Here is a 22,500-nt window from a genome sequence, read left to right on the forward strand (position 1 = left end):
CTGCTTGCAGTCCCTGCCAATCCGCCTGAGTGAATTGCTAGACTCGCAGGTGCTGAGACAACTTTCTCAGACTTGCCAGAGAGATGTTTACTCTCACAAGCAAATGACAAGATGAACCAATTGCAGCAGAGGCAGAGCAGAAGACATTTGTAGGGAAGTTTGTCATCACCAAGTCCAGAAGGGGGGAAATGCCATTGGGGGGAAATCCTTGTGGGAAAGTTTACAAATTGAGTCAGTCCCATGTAGTCACAGAAGCACTTTGCTGAAGCACCATGACTGGTGAGAGAGGTACCAACACCCAGCCAATTTGCATGCTGACAACTGAAATCACCACATATGATGGAGAGAGTTGGGATGAGTGGTTAAATGTTGGTCCATGTTGTCTGAGAGAGATGCAGATATATTTGTCACTGTTAGGTGTATGGTACAACACACAAATATGAGGTGGGAGCTGAGGGGAAGTCACAGCCAAAGGTACTTCTGGGGGTTGGGAGGTGGAAGATCATTACAAGGGCAATGAGAAATTGAGTTATTGATGTAACGTGCATCTCTGCCACTGGGGTGGAATCCAGGCCTATCAAATCAGAGGAGACTATAGCCAGGAAGAGACACTAAAGAGTCTGAGACATCTTATGGGAGGAATAATTCTGTTAAACAGATGATATCAGGTTTATTGGCAGCAGCCTGAACTGAAAGCAGAGACCTCAGATGTTTGAGGTTCACACAATTAGAGACAGAGGAGTGGGTGTTGGAAGGGTGCAGGATGGGGGGGGGGACGCTTTGTGGGGGTAAGGTGACGGGGAGACTTTGAAGGGGCAGGGTTAGGGGGAAGGATTGAGTGGGTAGGGTGAGGGCAAAGCATTGAGGGGGTGGGATGAGGTGGGATGCAGAAATGGGGGGTATGAAGCTTTGAGGGGATAGGTGATGGGGAAAGCGGAAAGAGGGGACATTAAGTGAAGGAATGTCAATTCCAAATTTCCACATTGGACAAACGGAGGGAGGTCACATTGGACAAATATCACATTGGACATTGGACAAAGATCATGTGATGGGAGGTAAGAATTTTTGTTGAAGGCACGGAGAAACGTGATATAGTAGGTGTGGGAGGAGGTTTGTTGGACCAAGCACGAAGCTGACAGACAATTTTGGAAAATATTCCGTGTAAAAAAAGGAGGAATAGATCGTGGTGAAGAGGAAGAAGACATGGCATACTCCCTGGCAGAGAAATAAGGAAAGTAAAGCATTTTAAAATGTTAGAATGAGATCGTTGTGGAGTGGAAAAATAAATTTTTTGAAATAATAATAAATGAAAGAAAAAAAATTGTATTTTTTTTGTTTGTTTTTGTATTTTTTTTGTATTTTTTTTTTGTAATTTTTTCTTTATTTTTATTTTTTTATTTTCTTCCCCTTGGAGAGGGAGCATGGGCTTGGTTAAAAACACACACCAACCACACAACCCCCCTTAACAAGACCCCCACGACCAACACTCCGTACACAATCCCCCATCAATACTCAAACTACCTAAAAATCTTATCAACATCCCCATACCCCTCTATCTCCATAACTTCCAGGTACCTATCTAATTATAATTTAAACTTATCTACTTTTTCTGCTGCCACTACCTTTCCAGGGAGACCATTCCATGCACTAACTACTCATTGAGTGAAAGTCCCCTGTCTTACTACCGTCTTAACTCTCCTCTTATTTACTCGTAGGCGATGGCCCCTGGTCCTATCACTGTCTACTCTGGTGGATAATTCATCTGCACTTATTTTATCTCAACCTTTCATTATCTTAAACGTCTCTATCATATCTCCTCGTAACCACCTCCTTTCTAGTGAATAAAGCCCTGTCTCCTTCAACCGCTCCTCATAGCTGAGTCTAGCTAGGCCCAGAATCAATCCAGTAGCCCGACGCTGAACCTTCTCCATGGCAACTATGTCCTTCCGGAACTGTGGTGACCAAAACCACACAATATTCTAGATGTGGCCTCATTAAATTCCCATATAATGTTAACACCACCTCTTTTGATATATAATTGATCCCCTTCCTCAGACAACCTAAAACCCTATTTGTTTACCTATAGCTGCCTGGCACTGTGCTGTCTGCTTACCTCCCATATCTATTACCACCCCCAGATCCTTCTCCTGTGTGACACGCTCCAAAATTGCCCCTTGCATCCTGTAATCTGTATTTTCATTCTTCTTTCCCATCCCCAACACTTTACACTTGCTCAGGTTAAATTCCATCTGCCAGTCTTTTGCCCAATCCATACAAGTATCAATACTCTCTTGAATCTGTTCACCCCCCCTACCCCCCTGCTATCCACCTTACCTCCAAGCTTTGTGTCATCCGCAAATTTGGAAAGCTTACTCTTTACCCCATTATCCAAATCGTTGATGTAAATAATGAATAGTAATAGTCCGAGTACTGATCCTTAAGGTATCCGCTATTTACATCCTCCGAGCAAGACATCCTTCCATTCACAGCCACGCTTTGCTTCCTATCACGAAGCCATTTTGCAATCCAATTAGCTACCTGATCAGCCACTCCACAAGCCCTCACTTTGGCTAACAACCTCCGATGTGGTTTCTTATCAAATGCCTTCTTAAAGTCTAGATGTACTATGTCCACTGCCTTTCCCTCGTCCACCCAATCATATTGCTTCATAGAACTCTAAAAGATTTGTTAAGCAGGAACTACCTTTGGTAAACCCATGCTGACTACCTTTAATTAGTGTGTATTTATTTAAATGGTTCCTCATCTGGTCTTTAATTAATTTCTCCGACACCTTCCCCACAACGGAAGTCAAACTAACAGTTTCCCAATTCTTATCTGGTCCTTAAATAATGGTGTTACATTTGCTACTCTCCAATCCTCCGGTACCTGTCCTGACTCCAGTGAGCTATTGAAAATATCCGTTAACATCTCGCTTACCTGCTCAACCACCTCCATCAATACTTTCGGGTGCATTTTATCGGTACCCGGAGCCTTATCTTCTCATAGATTACCGAGCTGTTCCTTTACTTCCTCCACTCCAACCTGGATCTTCTGTAAAAGCCCTTCCTCAACTCCTCGATAGATACTCTCAGCTATTGGCAATTCTCCGGACTGTTCTTGTGTAAAAGTTGAAGAAAAATACCTGCTTAATAAGCCTGCCATCTCACTTGGGCCCACATTGCCATCAATAACCACTCTCCTGGTGCTATTCCTCAATGGGCCCACACTGGTCCTAACCTGTTCTTTTCCCCTGATATATTTAAAGAAAGCTTTGCTAATATGTTTAATATTCTTAGCCATGTCCTTCTCATACTCTCATTTGCCTTGCCGAGTTATTTTCTTAACTTGCCTCTGCTTACTCCGATAGTGATATAAATCTAACTCCAGTCCTGTTATTTTAAACCTAATAAATGCCTTCTGCTTCTCCTTAATAGCATTCCTTATCTCACTGCTCAACCACCCTGGTTTCTTTCTACTTCTAGTTTTACACCTCATTGGAATGTACTTCCTCTGCACTCTACACATTTGGTCCTCAAAGTTTTCCCATTTCTCTGATGCTGATTGTCCTGTTGTTAGAGTCTCCCAATCTACATCACCCAACTCTCTGCTCATACCCTCTAGGTTTGCCTTCCTGAAATATAATAGCCTTTCCCTACTCTCCTGAACTCGAACCCTTAAGATAATCTTTGCACACACAATGTTATGGTCACTTGCTCCTAAATGCTCCCCAACCTCCACCTCCTCCACCATATTGGGATCGTTACTGAAAAGGAGGTCTAACACTGCACTCCCCCTCGTGGGTTTATCGACAAACTGGGTTAAAAAGCAATCTTGGAATAAAACTAGGAAATCCTCATCCTCTCTGCCCTTTCCCTGTTCCTGGACCCAATCTATCCCTGGCAAGTTAAAATCCCCCATAATCAATCCTCTTCCCTTACCACATGCCCTTTTGAATTCTTCATGTACTCATCCTTCCTCCTCTTTCTTCACACCCGGAGCCCTATAAAAGCATCCTACCAGTACCTTACTGTTTTTACAATCTCTAATTTCTATCCACACAGAATCCTCAACATTAATTCTGACCTCAATGTCACCTCTTTCTCTTGATGCAATGCTGTCCTTTACCCAGATTGCTACTCCTCCTCCTATTCTCTCCTTCCTATCACACTGATACACCTTGTAGCCTTCTAATCCTGTTCTCCACTTACTCTCCTTAAACCATGTCTCACTCACTGCAACTATATCGTACTCCTCGCTATCTACTTTGGCTTCAAGCTCTTCCATCTTATTATTTAAACTTCTGGCATTGGTATAGAATATACTTAACTTTTCCCTTCCTGAAATTCTATTTTCCTGCCTGGCCTTACTCATCCCAATTACTTCATCCATTCCTTCTATTATAGCTTCCCCACAGTCCACTGACCTAAAAAAGACTGAATTCCTTCCTCAATTCCCACTGCAAACCTTGCTGCCCCCTTTCTAGTTAACATACAGCCGTCATTCTAGAAACACTCCCTTTGTCCCCTAAATGATTCCCACTGCTTCCTAAATGTAAAACCTTCCTCCCTATACCATTCTTCCAGCCATTGATTGATGTATTTTGCTCTGCTCATAATTTCTACATTGTTTCCTAATCTTGGGAGGATCCCAGAAAACATGACCTCACAACCCTTTGCTTTCAGCTGCTTACCCAATATCCTGTATCTATTTTTCAAAACCTCTGAGTAAACTTTCCCTACATCATTCGCTCCTAGGTGTACCACAACCAACTTCTACCTACCATGACCCGATACAACATCGTTTACCCTTCCTTCAACGTCCCAAAACGAATTTGACAAAATACAGCACAAACAATTAGGTACGATTTAGCACGGAATATTAGATGGAAACACAAACAGCAACACAGCGGCAAAGATATCAATAACTTGATGTTATTCCTGGAATACTTACCCCGTGAAGTCTTGAGAAAGACTTGGTGTGAGCCAACTCTTCTGGTGGCAAATGTGTAATTACATCTATCTACACTTCTTAGGTAAATGTGTACAAATTGTACTTTAAAAAGTCTGCTACAGAGTACATTCATAAGTCTTCACAAAGTAACTTTTATTCTCGTTTGAATGTTTTCATAAATACCAAGGCTGATTGAAGATGCCAGAATAGATCGCTAAAGTCTAAATCAGGAGACCGTAAAAAATGCCAAATTGTACTTCTTCTTCTTCTTCACTTTTTTTCATCAGCCGAGCACAATAAGTGCCGAAGCGATTACAACAATTCGAATTTCTAACGCGAGGAAGTGACATTAGTTGTCTCTGGTCATTAGGCTTTTTTAATGCGCCATGTAATTTCTGAAGGGGCGTGCATCATCCAAGTAATATGCACGATATCAAATGGTCATGTGACATGTGGTAATGTTTCAATTTCCTCCGTTGAATGGTTTTCGATGTACGTTCTGAACACTAGAACTGCCATTTTATAACTGCTGGCAGTGATGCTGGCAAGTTAAAATTCCACTGCAGATGTCCCGCCTTGATGCGATCCCGCCTTTGTCAGACACCTGACTCATTACGTACTTTTTATTCAATTTAATTCAGAATGGGATTTAAAAACATTCAATTAAAATCCATGAAAGACCAAATAAAATAGGTACAGTCCTGCATTGGAGTCATCAGAAGGAACCCAAACAAACAAAAAGCAAAGATTAAGTCATCAGGAGGAACTTGTATAGGACTCAGGTTTTAACTGCTCCTCTTCTATAGTCAAACCCATCCAGCCATTGCAAAGTGAGCGGCATTAAAAAAAAATAAAATAAAAAATAAAAATAACCCATATTCAAAATATTAAATAATTCTGGCTGCCAGACCATGTGTCCGATCAGGTTCAAATTTAAAACATGTATTCCCCATCACTACGAGGTCATAATTTAGGGGTTTCATATCAATTTATCCAGCAGTTCAAGAGAGAATTTAAAAAAAAAAATTCCCTTCAATCCAATATGACAGCCAAACCATGTGACCTATCAATTATTTGTGAACACCCTGGTATGCCCAAGGCTTGGGGAACATGTGTAGTTCCCCCTCGATCTGTCCAGTCATTCTGGAGAAGAAGATTTTTTTAACGTTTTACGGTAAATCCAATATGGCTGCCAAACCATGTAACCTATGATGTCATAGGTGGGGAACTTTTTGTTCTTCATGGATAGGCGTTCATACCTGGAAAGTTTCGTCTCAATCTGTTCTGCCGTTTTGGAGAGGATATTTGAAGGTTTTTTAAAAAAAGAAACAAACTAGAACGGGCACTCAGTCGAGCGCATACCTTCGCCAACGCTACATTTTGCCCCCCCTCGCCCCCAGAAACCGTTGATTGTGAGGGTATTTAATCCCATACCACATCTGCCATCTCATATGTGTTATGATGGCTTAAAAACATTAAATTTCCTGCTGTTTGACACTGATTCACGTACATTGTACAATTTCTGTATGAACCCCCTGACCTTTTTGGGTGTCGGTGTCAAGTCAATCTGATGACAACTGGTCACATTTTAAGAAATCAAATATTACACATCAGAGGATAGGGAATTGAATTCTAAACATTTTGAATCTACTTACATGCAAATTGTATAAGAATTGACCGCGTTATGATAATAAAGGTCGTTGACCCCCCTGACCTTTGACCCAAACCGCTAACAAAGGTAATGACGTCATTATGTCATATCTTATATCACAAGATTGGTCATTGAATTCCAAATATGTTGGCATTGGTTGCATGCAAATTGGATAAAAATCGACCGCACTATGGCAAAATGACGATTTTGACCTTTTCATGACCTCGACCTTGACCTTTGTACTCTTAATTTTGTAATTGGTATTAGAGTGTGGGGAACAGAACCATCAATATTTTGGTGTTGGTTTCATGCAAATCGGATAAGAATTGACCGTGTTATGACTAAAAACGCACATTTTGCAATGTCGTGACCCCCCCCCTGACCTTTGACTCCCAACCGCTGATAAGGGTTATTACGTCATTGTGTCATCTCACATATCACAAGATGGGGCATTGAATTCTGAACATTCTGGCATTAGTTGCATGCAAATTGGATACAAATTGACCGCGCTATGGTAAAAAGACGATTTTGACCTTTTCTTGACCTTTGAACCGATCGCTCCCAAAATCTAATCAAATGGTCCTCGGATAATAACCAATCATCTCACCAAATTTGCTGCGATTCAGTTCAATACTTTTGGAGTTATGCGAATAACAAACAAACAAACACACATATTCACAAATAAATAAATAAATACACAGCGATCAAAACATAACCTTCGCAACATATGTTTATGATTGCCGAACCATGTGACCAATGCCGTTATCAATTTTTTCTGTTGACCAATTTATTGCTTGAGGACTCTCAGAAAGTTTCATACTGATCAGATGTAACGTTCTCCGTATGCAATTATGATGTCATAATGAAGTCACTTATGTTATCATAAAAAAACAACACTTATTCCCCATGGGACAGGAGCCAAGTTTCAGGCTATGGTGAAAATTTCATGTCAATCTGACAAGTGGAAAAGGGTATAACGTATGCACGTACGCGACGTATGCACGTACGCGACGTATGCACGTACACGACCGATTACTTAATGCCCGCTTTTCGCTTTGCGAGCATGGGCTAAAAACACAGCGAATCTGGTTTCCTAAAAAACTTAGCTTTAATGAGGTGGAGCGGCAGCTGCAGATTCAACCAACACGTGGAAAAATCCCTTCACCGGAAGTACCGAACCCTCCAAAAATCCCCATACTGGAAGTACTGAACTTCACCAAATATAAATATTTTTTTCTTTGTTGGTTGGATATAAAACCTTTTGGTGCTTGCATTGCTCATCAGATAAACTAAATGTTGGAACAGTCATTACATTCCAGGCATGAAAGACCAATAAAATATTCAGACAAAGAAAGATAAAATCCAGGCAGACAAAGAGCATAAAGTAAAACTTTACTCATGAAGCCACTTGAATAATAGGTCATCTGTTTATTATTTGCAAAAAATATCCATACTTTGAACCAACTCTCCCCCACCACCCTCCAAATATGACCCTACATTCAGCTTTAGCTCATCATCTTCCAACCTCCATGTTTTTTGTTATTTACAAGAGTGAGGCTCATGGAAGAGCAAGATAGAACTGAGAGTTGGAGAAACATCAAAGGAATGAATAAATATGAAAAGAGGAGAGGGAGGATAGTCTAGGACATTATGTAGCTATTTGGAAGGTTGCATTTTTTTTTTGTTTGCTCGATTTGGTAAAAATTTGATATGATGTGATGTAGACATTGGAGAAACAGAAAAGTATTTGGTAAATTTTTTTTTTCATGTGCAAGGGGAGTCACCAGCAATTTCAAAATGGCCACCATTTTTTCAATAGTTTTTACTAATATTTCAAGTTTCTTGACATTAAAAACTTATATTAGATTAAAAATGCACCTGACATAAATAAATAAAAATCTAAATAATATTAAACATGTTTCCCAACTCATTTTACATTGCAGCTGAGCACCAACAAATCCAAAATGGCCACCATTTTGATTTTTATACTATTTTTCGCTTTGGGTAACATGTATTATTTTCATAAAGCATAACAAAATAATAAAGGTCACCACTGAAATCACCTTTTAAATACAATTTAAACCATGAACTCATGTGGACACTGCTGGCTTTCCATACTTTAAACGAATGAGACAAGGGACACAGGTTGTCTCGAACCAGCTTGACAATCACAATTGCCATGTGCTCTGAGCTGCACTGACAGGATGAAAGTTTTGACAGAATTGGTAAGTTGAAATTGTAGAATGGAATTGTATAATGTAATTGATAAAGTAAAGCAAAAGATTTAAGGCATATTCTCAACCAAATTAAGTATGCCATGCCTCATTGGGGTAGGTGTTACTTATATGTACTAGGTGTTAATGAGTAGGCCTTGGACCAAGAGTGCCATTCTAGTTTGTTTGGACCAAGAGCTGTTAGGGTTCGGGTTAGGGTTAGAGCAACATTCCATTCACAACAATAGGAGCAGACCATGCCCAAGAACAGGACAACAAAGATATCAAAGGTGACGTTGGACTGCAGGGTATAACAAATAAACCAGATACTGTGCAGGGTTTACTCAGATACTGTCTTGCTGCCCCTGTCTTAAGTTGCATCTCAAAGGAAGCAGAGGATATGTTGGGGTTTTCGTCATCATCCAAGACAAATACTGATTCGCACCATCACCTTTCAGAAACCAGCCTAAATAAACAGGAAAGTGCAGTGGGTGCAGTGAAGGAGATACTCAGTCCAATGAATATATTTAAGGATGAGAAGGTTAAACTCCATCACCTCGTTACCAAACAGGCTTTAACTGAGGATGCCGAGGCCAGTATCTTGAGTGTTGTTGGCAGAGAGGAGTCGGCCAAAGTTGCATTTGTGCAAGAGCGAATAACAGGTGGAAGAAACCTATGGGATAGGATGACAAAGGTCAAGTATGTTAATTGGGATACCTTTAAGTAAAAAGGTATCAAAAGGACTTTCAATTCAGGTCAATAACCAATCTCTTTAGCAGGCTGGTGGTCATAGCTAAGTCTGGATGCGACCTTGATTTACAACAGGCAATATCCGAGTACGAGTTGAGTAACATCAATCCTGTACTTATGAAGCCCAATGGTACCCTGCACCCTTGTGTCAACAAAAGCCATCTGATCCATGCTTTGAAAGGTCTTGTAGAGCCTGAAGCTTCCAAAGAAAGTGCACCATCACAGGCCGATGTAGATGTTACATCAACGGAATTAGGAGATGTTCAAGTAATGTCATCACCAGTCACACCAACTGTGAAATGCTACCTCATCATTGATGGAATGGCAGTAGTCCAAACACTGATGAATGTTCAGACTTCCAGCACCTGGAAAGATCTTGGTGAGACATTTGTTGCCGACAGAGATTCCCTACTCGGCAAATACCTTTACACTGGTGGTCGTGTCATCTTTGACAATTATAAGACACTTCCGCTCAAGGACGAGATCCTGTCTGTCAGGTCAGGTTCGATCTGTGACCTGCTACAGGTACCATGTAAACCTGTACTAACCTGTTCCATGGTCGGGTTGTCGGCGACTAAACCGTCTCCCCCACCAGGTTTTCTGGTGAGGAGGGTGTTTGGATATGGACACCCAGCAGGATTAAAAACAAAATCTGGCAAAGGGCGGAGGAGCTCCTTGTGAGCCAACGGCCATCCATATCTAGTGCCCAACTGTGTCTGCGGACGTCCTCCTGCAGTTGGGTCACTTCTTATTAGGAGGTTGGTGGCAGGATTTGCACTCCGGCCACCGTAAAACCCTTCATTCCGCAAAACGCAAAAACGCAAAAAAATCTGAAAACCCACTCCGTGGGAGTACCTCCTGTGCAGCTTCCCTTCGCAGGGCAGCTCACCGGATGACGGGATTGGGGCAAAGCCTTCGGGACCCCCAATCTCTGATGATAGGAGGGAAATCACGGGGTAACATCCCTGGGTCAGATTGCGGGAGAGTGTGTCGGAGTGGTGCTGAGGTGTCGTCCACCAGACGGCGGTCTCCTTGGGTTAACCTGAGGCGGTCCCTTCGGGTGGGTGCCTGGAATGTCCTATCCCTAAGAGAGGATGATCACCTGTCTCTGTTATCATCTGAGCTCAAGCGTTTGGACATCGGGATTGCAGCTCTCTCTAAGGTTCGGAGACCGGATTGCGGCGAGATAATGGTGGTTGGTTACACCTACTATTGGTTTGGTCGCTCTGATGGTTACCATACCCAAGGAGTTGCTGTAGCTGTGTCCAATAAGCTGACCCCAATGATAATTGAGGTAACACCGGTCAACGAGCATATTATGAGATTAAGTATTCGTCACTCCTTAGGTGTCATTTCCCTGGTCTCTGTTTATGCTCCGACTGAGGCGAGTGATCTCACCGTGAAGGATGCATTCTACGCCACACTCGAGTCTGTGGTTGATCAGTGCCCCAGACGAGATACACTTCTAGTCTTGGGGGATTTCAATGCATCGACTGGAACTGATAGGGATGGTTATGAGGTGTGTGTTGGTCCCCATGGGTCAGGAACTATGAACCAGAATAGCACTAAGTTCCTTGACTTTGCAAGAAGTCATGGACTTAGGGTGGCTGGTTCATGGTTTCAGCGCCCACAAGCTCATCGCTGGACTTGATATTCCAACGCTGGCGGTGTGGCAAAGGAGACTGACCATGTCCTCATTGACGGTCGTTGGAGGATGATCCAGAACTTCAGGGTCTACCGGAGTGCTCAGTTCCTCAATACTGACCACAGGCTTGTTGTAGCAACTCTAAAGCTGCACCTTAAATCCTGGAGAATGGTACCATCCCAGCCGAGGCTGGATGTTGCCAAGCTCAGGGATGAGAGAGTAGCTGAGGAGTTTGCGAACAGGCTGAGTGGACACTTGGGGGGTCTGGGTGCTTTGGGGGGTCCTGAAGAGTTGTGGAGCGCCTTCAAGACCACCGTCCTTGATGTTGCCTGTGGATGCCTTGGAGCTCACCGCAGGGCAAAGAAGAATTTTGTCTCTCAAGGGACACTGGATACCATTGACCAGAGTCGCAGGGCCATGCTGAATGGCAGAGCTGAGCTGTTCAGGGAGCTGAGGCGTAAAACTGTACGTGCACTGAGGGTGGACAAGGAGGCCTATGTGCGAGGAATCTGTGAGGGGGTAGAGCATCACCTGTGGACAGGTGATTCTAGTCCCGCTTACAGGGGAATTCGCGCATTGTGTTCATCCAAGCCCATCCCTCGGAGCACTATAGTTCGAGCAGAGAGTGGTAGGCTCTTGACAGAGGAGTCTGAAGTGAAGGCCCACTGGGCCGGTTACTTTGAGCGGTTGTACCAAGCTGATCCCCCAACTGTCGAGTTGGACGTCAAGGGTGTTACAATCCCTGTTGCTGACCCTCAAATCAACTGTGGTCCACCTACGCTTGTGGAAACACGGGCTGCGGTGAACCAGTTGAAACGGGGCAAAGCTCCAGGGATCTGTGGCATCCATGCCGAACTTCTCAAGGCTGGTGGAAATGCTGCACTCGTGTCGTTGCATGCAGTTTTGTGCTCTGCCTGGAACACAGGCATCATCCCAACTGACTGGAAGAGGGGCCTTGTTGTCCCTCTCTGGAAAGGGAAGGGTGATCGCCAAGACTGCAACAACTACCGAGGGGTGACGCTGCTCTCAGTGCCGGCCAAGGTCTTTGCTCGGATAATTCTTGATAGGGTTCGCCACCATCTGCTTGAGCACCAGCGTCCAGAGCAGTCAGACTTTACACCAAAGAGGTCAACGATTGACCGTATCCTTGCACTTCGTGTCCTCACCGAACGCAGACGAGAGTTTCGGCAGGAGCTGCTTGCAGCCTATGTTGATCTCTGTAAAGCGTTCGATTCAGTGAATCGGTACGTCCTCTGGAGGATTGTTGGTCTTCGTGGGGTGCCACCAAAACTGATCGATCTGATGTCTGAACTCTACTCTGGTACTGAGAGTGCTGTGAAGTGTGGTGGTACCATCTCTGACTTATTTCCAGTTGTTACTGGAGTTCGTCAGGGATGTGTACTTGCCCCCACACTTTTCAGCACTTGTATGGACTGGATTCTAGGGAGGATGTCGGAGAGATCAAGTTGCGGTGCGTCATTTGGGAATGTCAAGATCTCGGACCTTGACTTTGCAGATGATGCAGTCATCTTTGCGGAGACTTTAGACATGCTCTTGGGGGCCCTCGAGGTGCTGAATGAGGAGTCGGAGCCGTTGGGATTACGGGTTTCTTGGGTCAAAACTAAGATCCAGGCTTTCGGTGACATCTTGGATGCTGCTGTCCTGTCTGTGTCTGTTTGTGGTGAGGATGTTGAGGTCGTGGAGAGATTCACTTACCTTGGCAGTGATATTCATGTCTCTGCTGGCTGCGAGTCAGAGGTCAATAGACGTCTGGGTCGGGCCTGGGGAGTCATGGATTCACTGGATCATGGGGTGTGGCGCTGCCGGTACCTGTGCGGGAGGACGAAAGTCCGAGTCTTCAGGTCCTTGGTACTTCCAGTCTTGCTCTATGGGTGCGAGACTTGGACTCTGACCAAGGATCTGAGACGGAGACTTAATTCCTTTGGTACCAGGTCTCTTCGGAGAATCCTTGGCTATCGCTGGTCAGATTTTGTGTCCAACGAGCGGTTGCTGAGAGAGACTCGGATGACATTTGTTACCTGCATAGTCCGTGAGCGTCAGTTGCGGCTGTATGGACATGTGGCTCGTTTTCCTGACTCTGATCCTGCTCACCAGATTCTCTCAGCGAGGGAGTCTCATGAGTGGAGGAGGCCAGTGGGTCGACCACGTTCCTCATGGTTGCAACAGGTTGACCATCATCTCAAGGAGATGGGGATGGGCCTGGCATCTGCCTGGGGGATGGCCAGACGGAGGCCCCTGGAGTACCGGCGGAAAGTGGACGCAGCGACGTGCTGTTCTGGCACATGCTCCCATACCTGACCTGACCTGATGAGATCTGATACTAGTAATGTCCAACAAACATGGTGGAAATTCTTGTTGAAGATTCTACACCAATTACGAACAAATCATTGTCAAGCAGCAAAACTAAAGATCAACTTACAATTTATCTTGCCGACAAAGCTGTAAAATATTGCAAACATCCTATTGTAACAGCCACACGACAAGATGTGAACACAAACACACCAGTGGATACCCCAACAACAACTGTGAGTACCCAAGAGGAGGCGGACTTGCTGATGATTCCTCATGGTATTGAAGTGGCCGCTTCACCAGGAAACGAGGTTGACTTCTTCACACAAGATACTGACTGGTTTGTGTTGATCCTGAGAAGACTGCCACAGCTGGGCAAAAATACTGGCATTGTAACAGGCACATCTGACACTCGAAGAAGAGTTGCACTACAACCAATATATCATCATCTGGGACCCGAACGGGCAGCAGGATTCCCAGACTTTCATGCCATCACGGGATGCGACATTACTGGTCATATCAACGGTGTTGGTAAGAGAACAGCATTCAAAACGTACATGAAGTCGCCACCTCAAGCTGTAAACGCTCCAGCCAAACTGGAAGAAGGTAGTGTACCATCTTTAAATGTAAAGAAGGGGTGTGAGGCATTTTTGTGCCGTTTCCTGAGTACTAAGAAAGTATCAGCTGAAGATACTTCAACCCTCAGATGGAAACATTTCAAAGCACTTCCAAAAAATAAAGGTGTAGACAAACTGCCACCAACAGCTGGAGCATGGTACCAACACATTCTTCATGCACATCTGCAGGCCAATATATGGAACCAGGATGTAATCATCCACCCAGTAATTCCTGATCCGTGCCAACTGGGCTGGTCTAAAGAGGATGGTCGACTAAGACCGGTCTTATCAGAGAAGCAGGCTGCCCCTGAAGCAGATGTGGAGCTCATCAGACGTACTTGTTCAACAAGTGCATGTTCACGTAACACATGCACATGTAAGAGACATAATCTTGAGTGCAATGAATTGTGTAACTGTGCGGCAGAAGTTGGTGCATGCAATAACATTCCAATGTCAGATGTACATCTGATTCATCAGACGGTAAAAATGATGAAGAGAGCAAGTAATACAGATCAAAATAGGTAAGTATCAAATGGATACATGCATAAACATTGTTCATATAAATACATATTTGAATAACTAAAAATGTGTAAAAAAGTGTGTAACGTATAAATGGTGGCCATTATGCAATAAATAAATGGCAGCCATTTTAAAACAAACAGTTGGTGTTATCAAAGTTACAGGTAATGGTTAATAAGCAACATTTGACATTGATGTTTACTGGTGTATTTCAGTACTGGTATTAAATCATTATTTAACAAAACTCTTAAAATAGCATTAAATTATCAAAATGGCGGCTATTTTGGATTTTTAGTGCCCAGCTGTAATGTAATGATTCGGGAATCATGTTTGATATTGTTTATATTTCATTTTTGACTGATGTTAGGTGCATTTTAAATCCAACACAAGTTTTTAATGTCAAGAAACTTGAAATATTTGTAAAAATATTGAAAAAATGACGGCCAGTTTTTAATTGCTGGTGACTGCCCTTGCACATGAAAAAAAAAATGTAGCAAATACTTTTTTGGTTCTCCAGTGTCTACTCTACATCATATCAAATTTTTACCAGATCTAGCAAAAATAAATGCAACCTTACATAATGTCCTAGACTAGGAGGGGAGCAGGAGGAGAGGAGATTGGGACCATACTCTGTGCAGAGCGTTGGTGCTGCCTAAGCAGTCTCCTTGACTATTGGGCACAATCCTGGATGGATCGCCACTCTGACACAGGATACTAGCATGCGGGCACTAATTTTGCCGATCTCTGAAGGATGACAGACCGTGTTAACCCCACCTGGTATTAATTCAACAGCTGAGCAGGATTTGAACTCAGGACCCTAGGATCCAAAGCCCGCCATCCTAACCATTAAGCCAACACCAGGCATGAGGACGAGAGGAAACGCTGAAAGCAGCAAGTAATATGGTTGGGTTCTGAAGCGGTAATGGGGGTAATAAATATCATCGGTCAGATTTGGGGATGACAAGAGATCGAGGAGTACTTCTTGTTTGCAGCCCTGGAGCAAAGAGTGAAACAGAACAGCCTTTGGAAGGTGGTTTCATAGACAGGAGAAGCAAGGAATAAAATAGTTCAGGTGTGCAGACAGCCTGGATTTTGGAAGCCTTCCAAAGAGTCGTTTACTGCAGAGCACATGCATCCTGAAGTAAATAGAGAGGGTCAGAGGACTGAGGAAGCAGAGGGACAAATATTGGAAAATTGACTGTAGAAAACAGAGAAAGAAAGAATGTTTCAGTCCGAAGTGTAAGGAGACACGCTTTATAGTTGAGGCCTGGAGAGATAGGCCAGAGACAGATGATCACGAATTGAACAAGAAACTACCATGGAGATACGGATAAAACACGGGAACAGGTTAAAAACACATTTTTCAACACAGGTGTGAAACTACTACAGAAAGACAACAGATCTAGTGTGAGAATCTTAGTCTTAATGAGCTTTTACAAAGTAGGTCAGATCAGATCTGGAACAGGAAGGATCATTTCCTTTCTCTCCCTACTTTTCTATCCATCCTTTTCTTTCCCCTATCCATATGTATTTCATATATGGCCCCTTATGTGACTTTTTTAAGGATGGCCCATGGTTGATTTTGAGGATGGCTTAATATTTGGCTCGTGGTTTATCTGTAAAAGGAAAGATATGCTGTATTTCATGACTCGTTTCCACAATCTAAGAATACTCCAGTGTTTGGTTGTTGTGGTTACTGTTTTCAGATCACTATGTACAAGTCTTGATGTGCAAGCAGAGATGCTCTAAAGAGCTAGCAACACGACCAGGACATTCAGATGCTCTTGAAGACTACCTCCCTTCTCACTACCACTACCTTCAATATTCATACTACCGCTGTCAGTATTTTTTAACAGAGGATATTAGTAAACCATTATATAATTTTAGCTTTGATGTAATATTTAGCAAACCAATGTGATGTTGCACATTACCCGTGATCCACAGCACTGGCCTGTGTAGAACCTTTTCTTTGACTCAGAGTGCACATTGTTCGGAATTCAGTTGTTAGGTAATGTGTGAGAATGTAAACCAAATATACCATTAAGAGAAGCTGTGCCTGCCTGTGTGTGCCAGTGGATGACTTGGAAGCTGCGGTGGCATGTGCACGGGCATTCTTACTCTTCTATCCAAGCGATGAGGTGATGCAGCAGAATCTCCATTATTATCTTGTGGCACTTGGGGACCACAATGAAGTGACTCCTCGCCAGGTGAGCTGATTCATTTTTCCCTCTTCAATAAACAATATGTTAACCAAACTCCTATCTGTCTACGTCTTTGTGTTAGTAGTTTTCCGTTGCAGTTTCATCTGCATCGGAAATCTACGTAACAAGGTTGAAGTTTTTCTGTTTAATTTTATTTCCTTAATATTGTATAATTCAATCCGCTTGCTGTCATTGTCCTGAATTTATCATGTGATTTAGATCCATCATGTTGTTTGTTTTTGGCCAATTACATAAGAAAATAAATAAATAAATAAATGTTTAGGATTTTTAAATAAAAAAATAACAGCTCATCTCGGAGAACGAAACACTGAATCCAAATCTACCGCTGCCTTGCGGGTCAGGTTTTGAAACCAAAGGCTCATGGTTTAACGGGGTAAAGGTAGCAATCTTTCTTTAAGAACGTGGCCTTTACATTTGTTTACTCATGAGCCACCCTTGGGCAAGGTGTATAACCCCATGTTAGCCTCCTGATCAGGGTTGCATGAAGCAATTGGAGCATGTGGTGGATTGTCATGCAGGCTGCTGGCACATGTTGCTAGTAATGGCTGCATGGCCTTGATGCTAGGCAGATTATTCTCTTCTCTCTTATGAAGAACATTGGCTAGGATCACCCATCTGGTATAGACACTGCCTGGAAGAAAGCAAAGGCAAACCACTTCCATACATGCCAAGAAAGCAATCATAATCAGAAATCGAAGAGATAAATCTCTGGAGTCGGATGATGAGACCCCCCAGCTTTGAAAGCACCCAAGTGGCGACTAGGGAAGAGCAAAGTGCTTTGATGAGTATGACTGACCATTATGACGGGACTGTAAACCTGCAAGGAAATCCAGTTGGTGAGGTTGCCAGAACTGAAAGTCGAACTCTGAGATTTTCAAACTTTCGCAAAATTGTAACATGGAACGTAACAGGCATTCTTTCACAATAAGTCTCCTCACCACTGAACTTTTTGTTTATGGCAGGCAATACATTGACTGGATAAAGTTTTGACAACCCGATGGGCAACATGTAGAACTCAAATTGAGAAAGGTCAAGATGGAATATGAGGTCAATGATCCAGTGAAAGTTAGATGTTATAATGAGAGAGATGGAGAGGACAAGAACTGAAATTTTGGGGATAAGTGAACTTAGATGGGCTGGATTTGGGAAGTTTCGATGTGATGATTCACAAAGTGTTCTTTTCTGGTCACGAAACCTGTAAAATAAATGGAGTGGAAGTGATGTTCAATAAGGAGGGTCAGTAGTGGGATACAAACCAGTCAATGATTGGTTAATATCAAAGGTTGAAAGGACATTCAGTGAACACCACCATCATTCCGATATATGCTCCAACTTGCAGGAAAGCACTGACTTGGTATCTGAAATGAGCCAAGGGGAGTGAATGCTGAAGTTCTGTGTGAAGAATAAGCTCATAATTGCAAACACATGGTTCATACACCCGTAACGTAGACTGTTAACATGGACTTCACCTGATGGGAACATATAGAAATCAGATTGATCACATTCTAATCAACAGAAGATGGAGAAGTGCTATGCAATCTGCCAATACTCTGTCAGGGGCAGACTGTGGGGCAGATCATGAAATCAAATTGAGAAAGGTGAATATATATATATATATATATATATATATATATATATATATATATATAAAATTCCAACCAGGTATGATCTTCGAAGCATATCTCAACAATATCCAATAAAGGTTTAAAAAAAAACAAAAAAAAAACTTTTTGCAGAGCTGGACTTGGGTGACAGAATGCCAAATGAATTGTGGAAAGAGGTTAAACACATTGTAAAAAAAGAACGAGAATTGCTTTGCAATACATGTTCCCAACAGATGTGATATTTTGTAAGTCCAAAAAGGGCATAACTCTGTGAAAAATTGACGAAACACCCTGAAACTCGAATTTGTTCTGTAACTTATCATTATAAAGCCATGCACCAAGTTTCAGTTGAATATGTTAAAGGGCATCGGGAAAAAGTCTGAAAAACCACAGGTGGGACGGACAGATGGAGAGCAAACCTATAACCGCCTTTGGTGATACCGGTAGGGGACTAATAACAGGTCAAATTCAACATCTCAAAAGCAAGTTGAAAGAAGAAGGCTAAATGGCTGTCAGAAGAGGCAATAAATATTCCAAATAGAAGAAGAGAGGTTGAAAACCAAATGCGCATCAGGACACGACATGAGGCTGCTAAATACTGACTTGTAACGACAAGCTAGGAAAGACAAATATCAATATTTCAGAGTAATGCATTGAGATATAAAGTGACAACAAAGCAGGAAAACCAAGTGATCTTTAAGGAAATATCAGAGAGATCACAGGAAAGTTTAGGTCAAGGCTTGGTGTCCTGCAGAGTATAACAACAAAAGACCTGACAGAAGAAACACAAGTGAAGGAAAGACGGAAGGACTATACCGAAACTCTATACAAATGAGAAAGTAATATGACGGCAACCTTCGATGAAAGAGAATATGAGCAAAAACAATTAGTGATAAAATGTGAGGTACATATAGCCCTGAAAGAGCTGGCATATGGAAAACCAAAATTCCAATCAAACTCTTGAATGTAGTTGGGGAGGAGACAATCACAATTTTAACAGCTACCTGTACACAGATCTGGAGCAGCGTTGTATGGCCGAGAAGGTGGAAGCTGACAGTCTACATACCATTGCCAAAGAAAGGGGATGCAAGAGAATGTTCAAATAACCGAACCATTGTCTTGATTTCACAAGCCCACACGTTACTGCTAAAGGTCATTCAAAACAGAATAGAAGACTTCATAAAGTAAGAAATTCCTGTTGAACAAGCAGGTTTCAGAAGAGGAAGACGTACTAGAGATCAAATCGCAAGTATGAGGAGAATCATGGAAAATGCACGAGAATCTCAGAGGAAGGTGTATCTGTTTTATAGATTATAGCAAATCTTTCTATTGTGTTGATCATGAATTGATGTGGATTGTGCTGAGAGAAATGGGTATGTCAGAGAACCTGATATTCCTGATAAGAAGCCTGTACACTAAACAAGAAGCTACAGCAAGAACAGAGGATGGTGAGACAGAATGGTTTGGAATTGGATCAAGGGTCAGACAGAGATGCATTCTCTCCCCTTGATCAATCTGTATCGTGAATACATCATGAGGAAATCAAACGTGGACAACATAGAAGCTGGAATCAGGATTGCAGGAAGATGCAGCAACACCCTAAGGTATGCTGACAAGACCACTTTGTTGGCATAAAGTAAACAGAACTTCATAAAACTGCTGCTGATGGTGAAGAAGGAAAGTGAAAAAGATGGTCTTTATTTTAACCTAAAAAAGATTCAAATCTTGTCAACGGAGAAGATCGACGTGTTCAGATTGGGAGACGATCATGTGGAAATAGTGGAAAGTTTCTTGTTCCTGCGTTCTGAGATTGAAAGGAGTGGAGAATCCGGAGGAGAAATTAATCGATGTTGGGGAGAACAGCAATGTCAGAATTGACAAAGATCTGGAAAAAACAAAGATGTGACAAAACAACCCAAGAGGAGGCTGGTGAATACTCTGGTATTTTCAGTTGCAGTGTATGGATGCGAGTCATGGATGGTAAAAAAGAAAGACAGCAAAAAGATTGCAAGTTTTAAAATGTGGTTCTGAAGACAAATATTAAAAATTCCACGGACTGCAAGAAGAACAAACACATCATTGCTTGAAGAAATGAGACCACCATGTACGAGGTGTGTTCAAAAAGTATCCAACCTTAATTTTTCGTGCGTAAACAAATGAAGCTAGGGAGGCGTGGTTTGGTGCACGTATGTAGACGATCCTAATCCGTATGCGTGAATATTTTCTCGCCTGCAGAAGCTGTCAGTCGCCGACAGACCGCCGATGAGTGAGGAAGTGTAAGTGAGCGCCGTCGGATTTTCGTTTTTGACAAAATGACGGATCACTGTGGTCTCATCGCCAGTGATCACTGTGTTGAAGTTGGGATCGCTGTTCACAGTCTCCAGCATGTCCTGTGCGATCTCCAAACGGAGTTGCTTCTGCTCAATCATGAGCAGCTTTGGTACGAACTTCGCTGAAATTCTCCTTAAGCCGAAATCCTCAGTCACAATGGAATGAACGGATCCAATACTGACGTCCACCTTGGCTGTAAGTTCTCTGATCGTGATTCGACGATCCTGCATCAGCAGGGTCCTCACTTGGTTAATGACGATCTCATTTCGGGATGTTGAGGGCCTACCAGAATGTGCGTCACTTTCCACTGGTGTGCGACCATCTTTGAAGCGGTTGTACCACTCTTTTATCTGTGTGGTGCCCATTGCTTCGTTCCCGAAGGCCTGTTGAATCTTGTGGATCGTTTCCACTTGGGAATCGCCAAGCTTTACACAAAATTTGATGCAGTAGCGTTGTTCAAGTTTTTCCGTCATTTTGTCAAAAACGAAAATCCGACGGCGCTCACTTACACTTCCTCACTCATCGGCGGTCTGTCGGCAACTGACAGCTTCTGCAGGTGGGAAAATATTCACGCATACGGATTAGGATCGCCTACATACGTGCACCAAACCATGCCTCCCTAGCTTCATTTGTTTAGGCACGAAAAATTAAGGTTGGATACTTTTTGAACACACCTCGTATATTGTAAGTTGTGATGCCAAAACAGAAACTGTCATACTTTGGACACATCATGTGTGCAGAAAACGAAAATCTGGAGAAATCAACCATGCTGGGTATCACTGAGGGAAGAAGAGTAAGAAGCAGACCTTTATGTGCTGCATGGATGGGGTAAAGGATGCAAAGAGCAGACAATTGCTTATAATTGTGTATCACAATGACAATTACTGACAGTTGTGAAATGAAGATGAGGTGCAATTGACTTTGTCTCACTGAAGAACTTTCTGCGAAACAATATTGCAAGTTTCCTTTTCATTACAATGTATAAAAAGACTTTGGGGCTTCCCACTCTGCTTGCCACCACATACAGCTGGCCATGTGTGAATGCGAGCTCTTTAAGATTTAGGCCAACAACCTTGAAGCTTTGCCGTTGGGACTTGATGGTCATGCAAAAGCAGACTGACTGGAAACTGAATTCGCCGAAAGTAAGAAGGAAAGCCTAAGTCTGATGGGATGATCGGTATCCTTGGAATCGTGGCTTGCGCTCCCTTGTTTGGTCCAGTGGAGTGGAATCTGATCTCCACCACATTAATGGGTTTTGCTGAGGTCAAGCCAAAAAGGTCATGCCAAAAAAAAAGGTCATGCCAAAAAAAAAGTAAAACTTTTTTAATGTTCCTGGCTATGCTCAGAATTTTTTTGTATGTACCACAGACAGGTCAGGCATTTCCTGTTGGTCTGGATGCACACAGCAATAGCTGGTGTGGTACTTCCTTCATGATAGGCATTACAGTAATGAGGTTTGACCCCGACTTAATGTCTTGGAGGGTTTTACCAGTTCACCTCAGGGAGGAGCTTCTGCTCCATGCTCATGGGTGTCATGGGGATGTACTCCCATTGAGGAGCGGTCCGATTGTATGACCATGCATTCTGACCCATCGGGATTAGGATGTGTGTGTTCGATTGACCATCTACTTCAGCCTTTCGGCTGAGGTGCGTGTGTATGCTTCTAGGACAGTTTTGTTGGACTTTGT

The 22,500-nt window shown here is 42.8% G+C and overlaps 1 protein-coding gene across 2 annotated transcripts in view; it reads left to right on the forward strand.

Annotated features, from left to right (window-relative positions):
- Positions 1-22,500, forward strand: part of LOC147018303 (prolyl 3-hydroxylase 1-like) — a 144,876-nt gene that overhangs the window by 75,328 nt on the left and 47,048 nt on the right. For both annotated transcript variants that reach the window (XM_085897840.1, XM_085897842.1), the window contains exons 5-6: positions 16,362-16,493; positions 16,729-16,862. In XM_085897840.1, the coding sequence (XP_085753966.1) occupies positions 16,362-16,493; positions 16,729-16,862 (266 nt within the window). The remainder of the gene's footprint in view (positions 1-16,361; positions 16,494-16,728; positions 16,863-22,500) is intronic.

The sequence above is a fragment of the Eptatretus burgeri genome, chromosome 10 (genome assembly GCF_056783735.1).
Source record: "Eptatretus burgeri isolate ZD-2024b chromosome 10, Ebu_testis_v1, whole genome shotgun sequence".
In the NCBI taxonomy this organism is placed as follows: domain Eukaryota; kingdom Metazoa; phylum Chordata; class Myxini; order Myxiniformes; family Myxinidae; genus Eptatretus; species Eptatretus burgeri.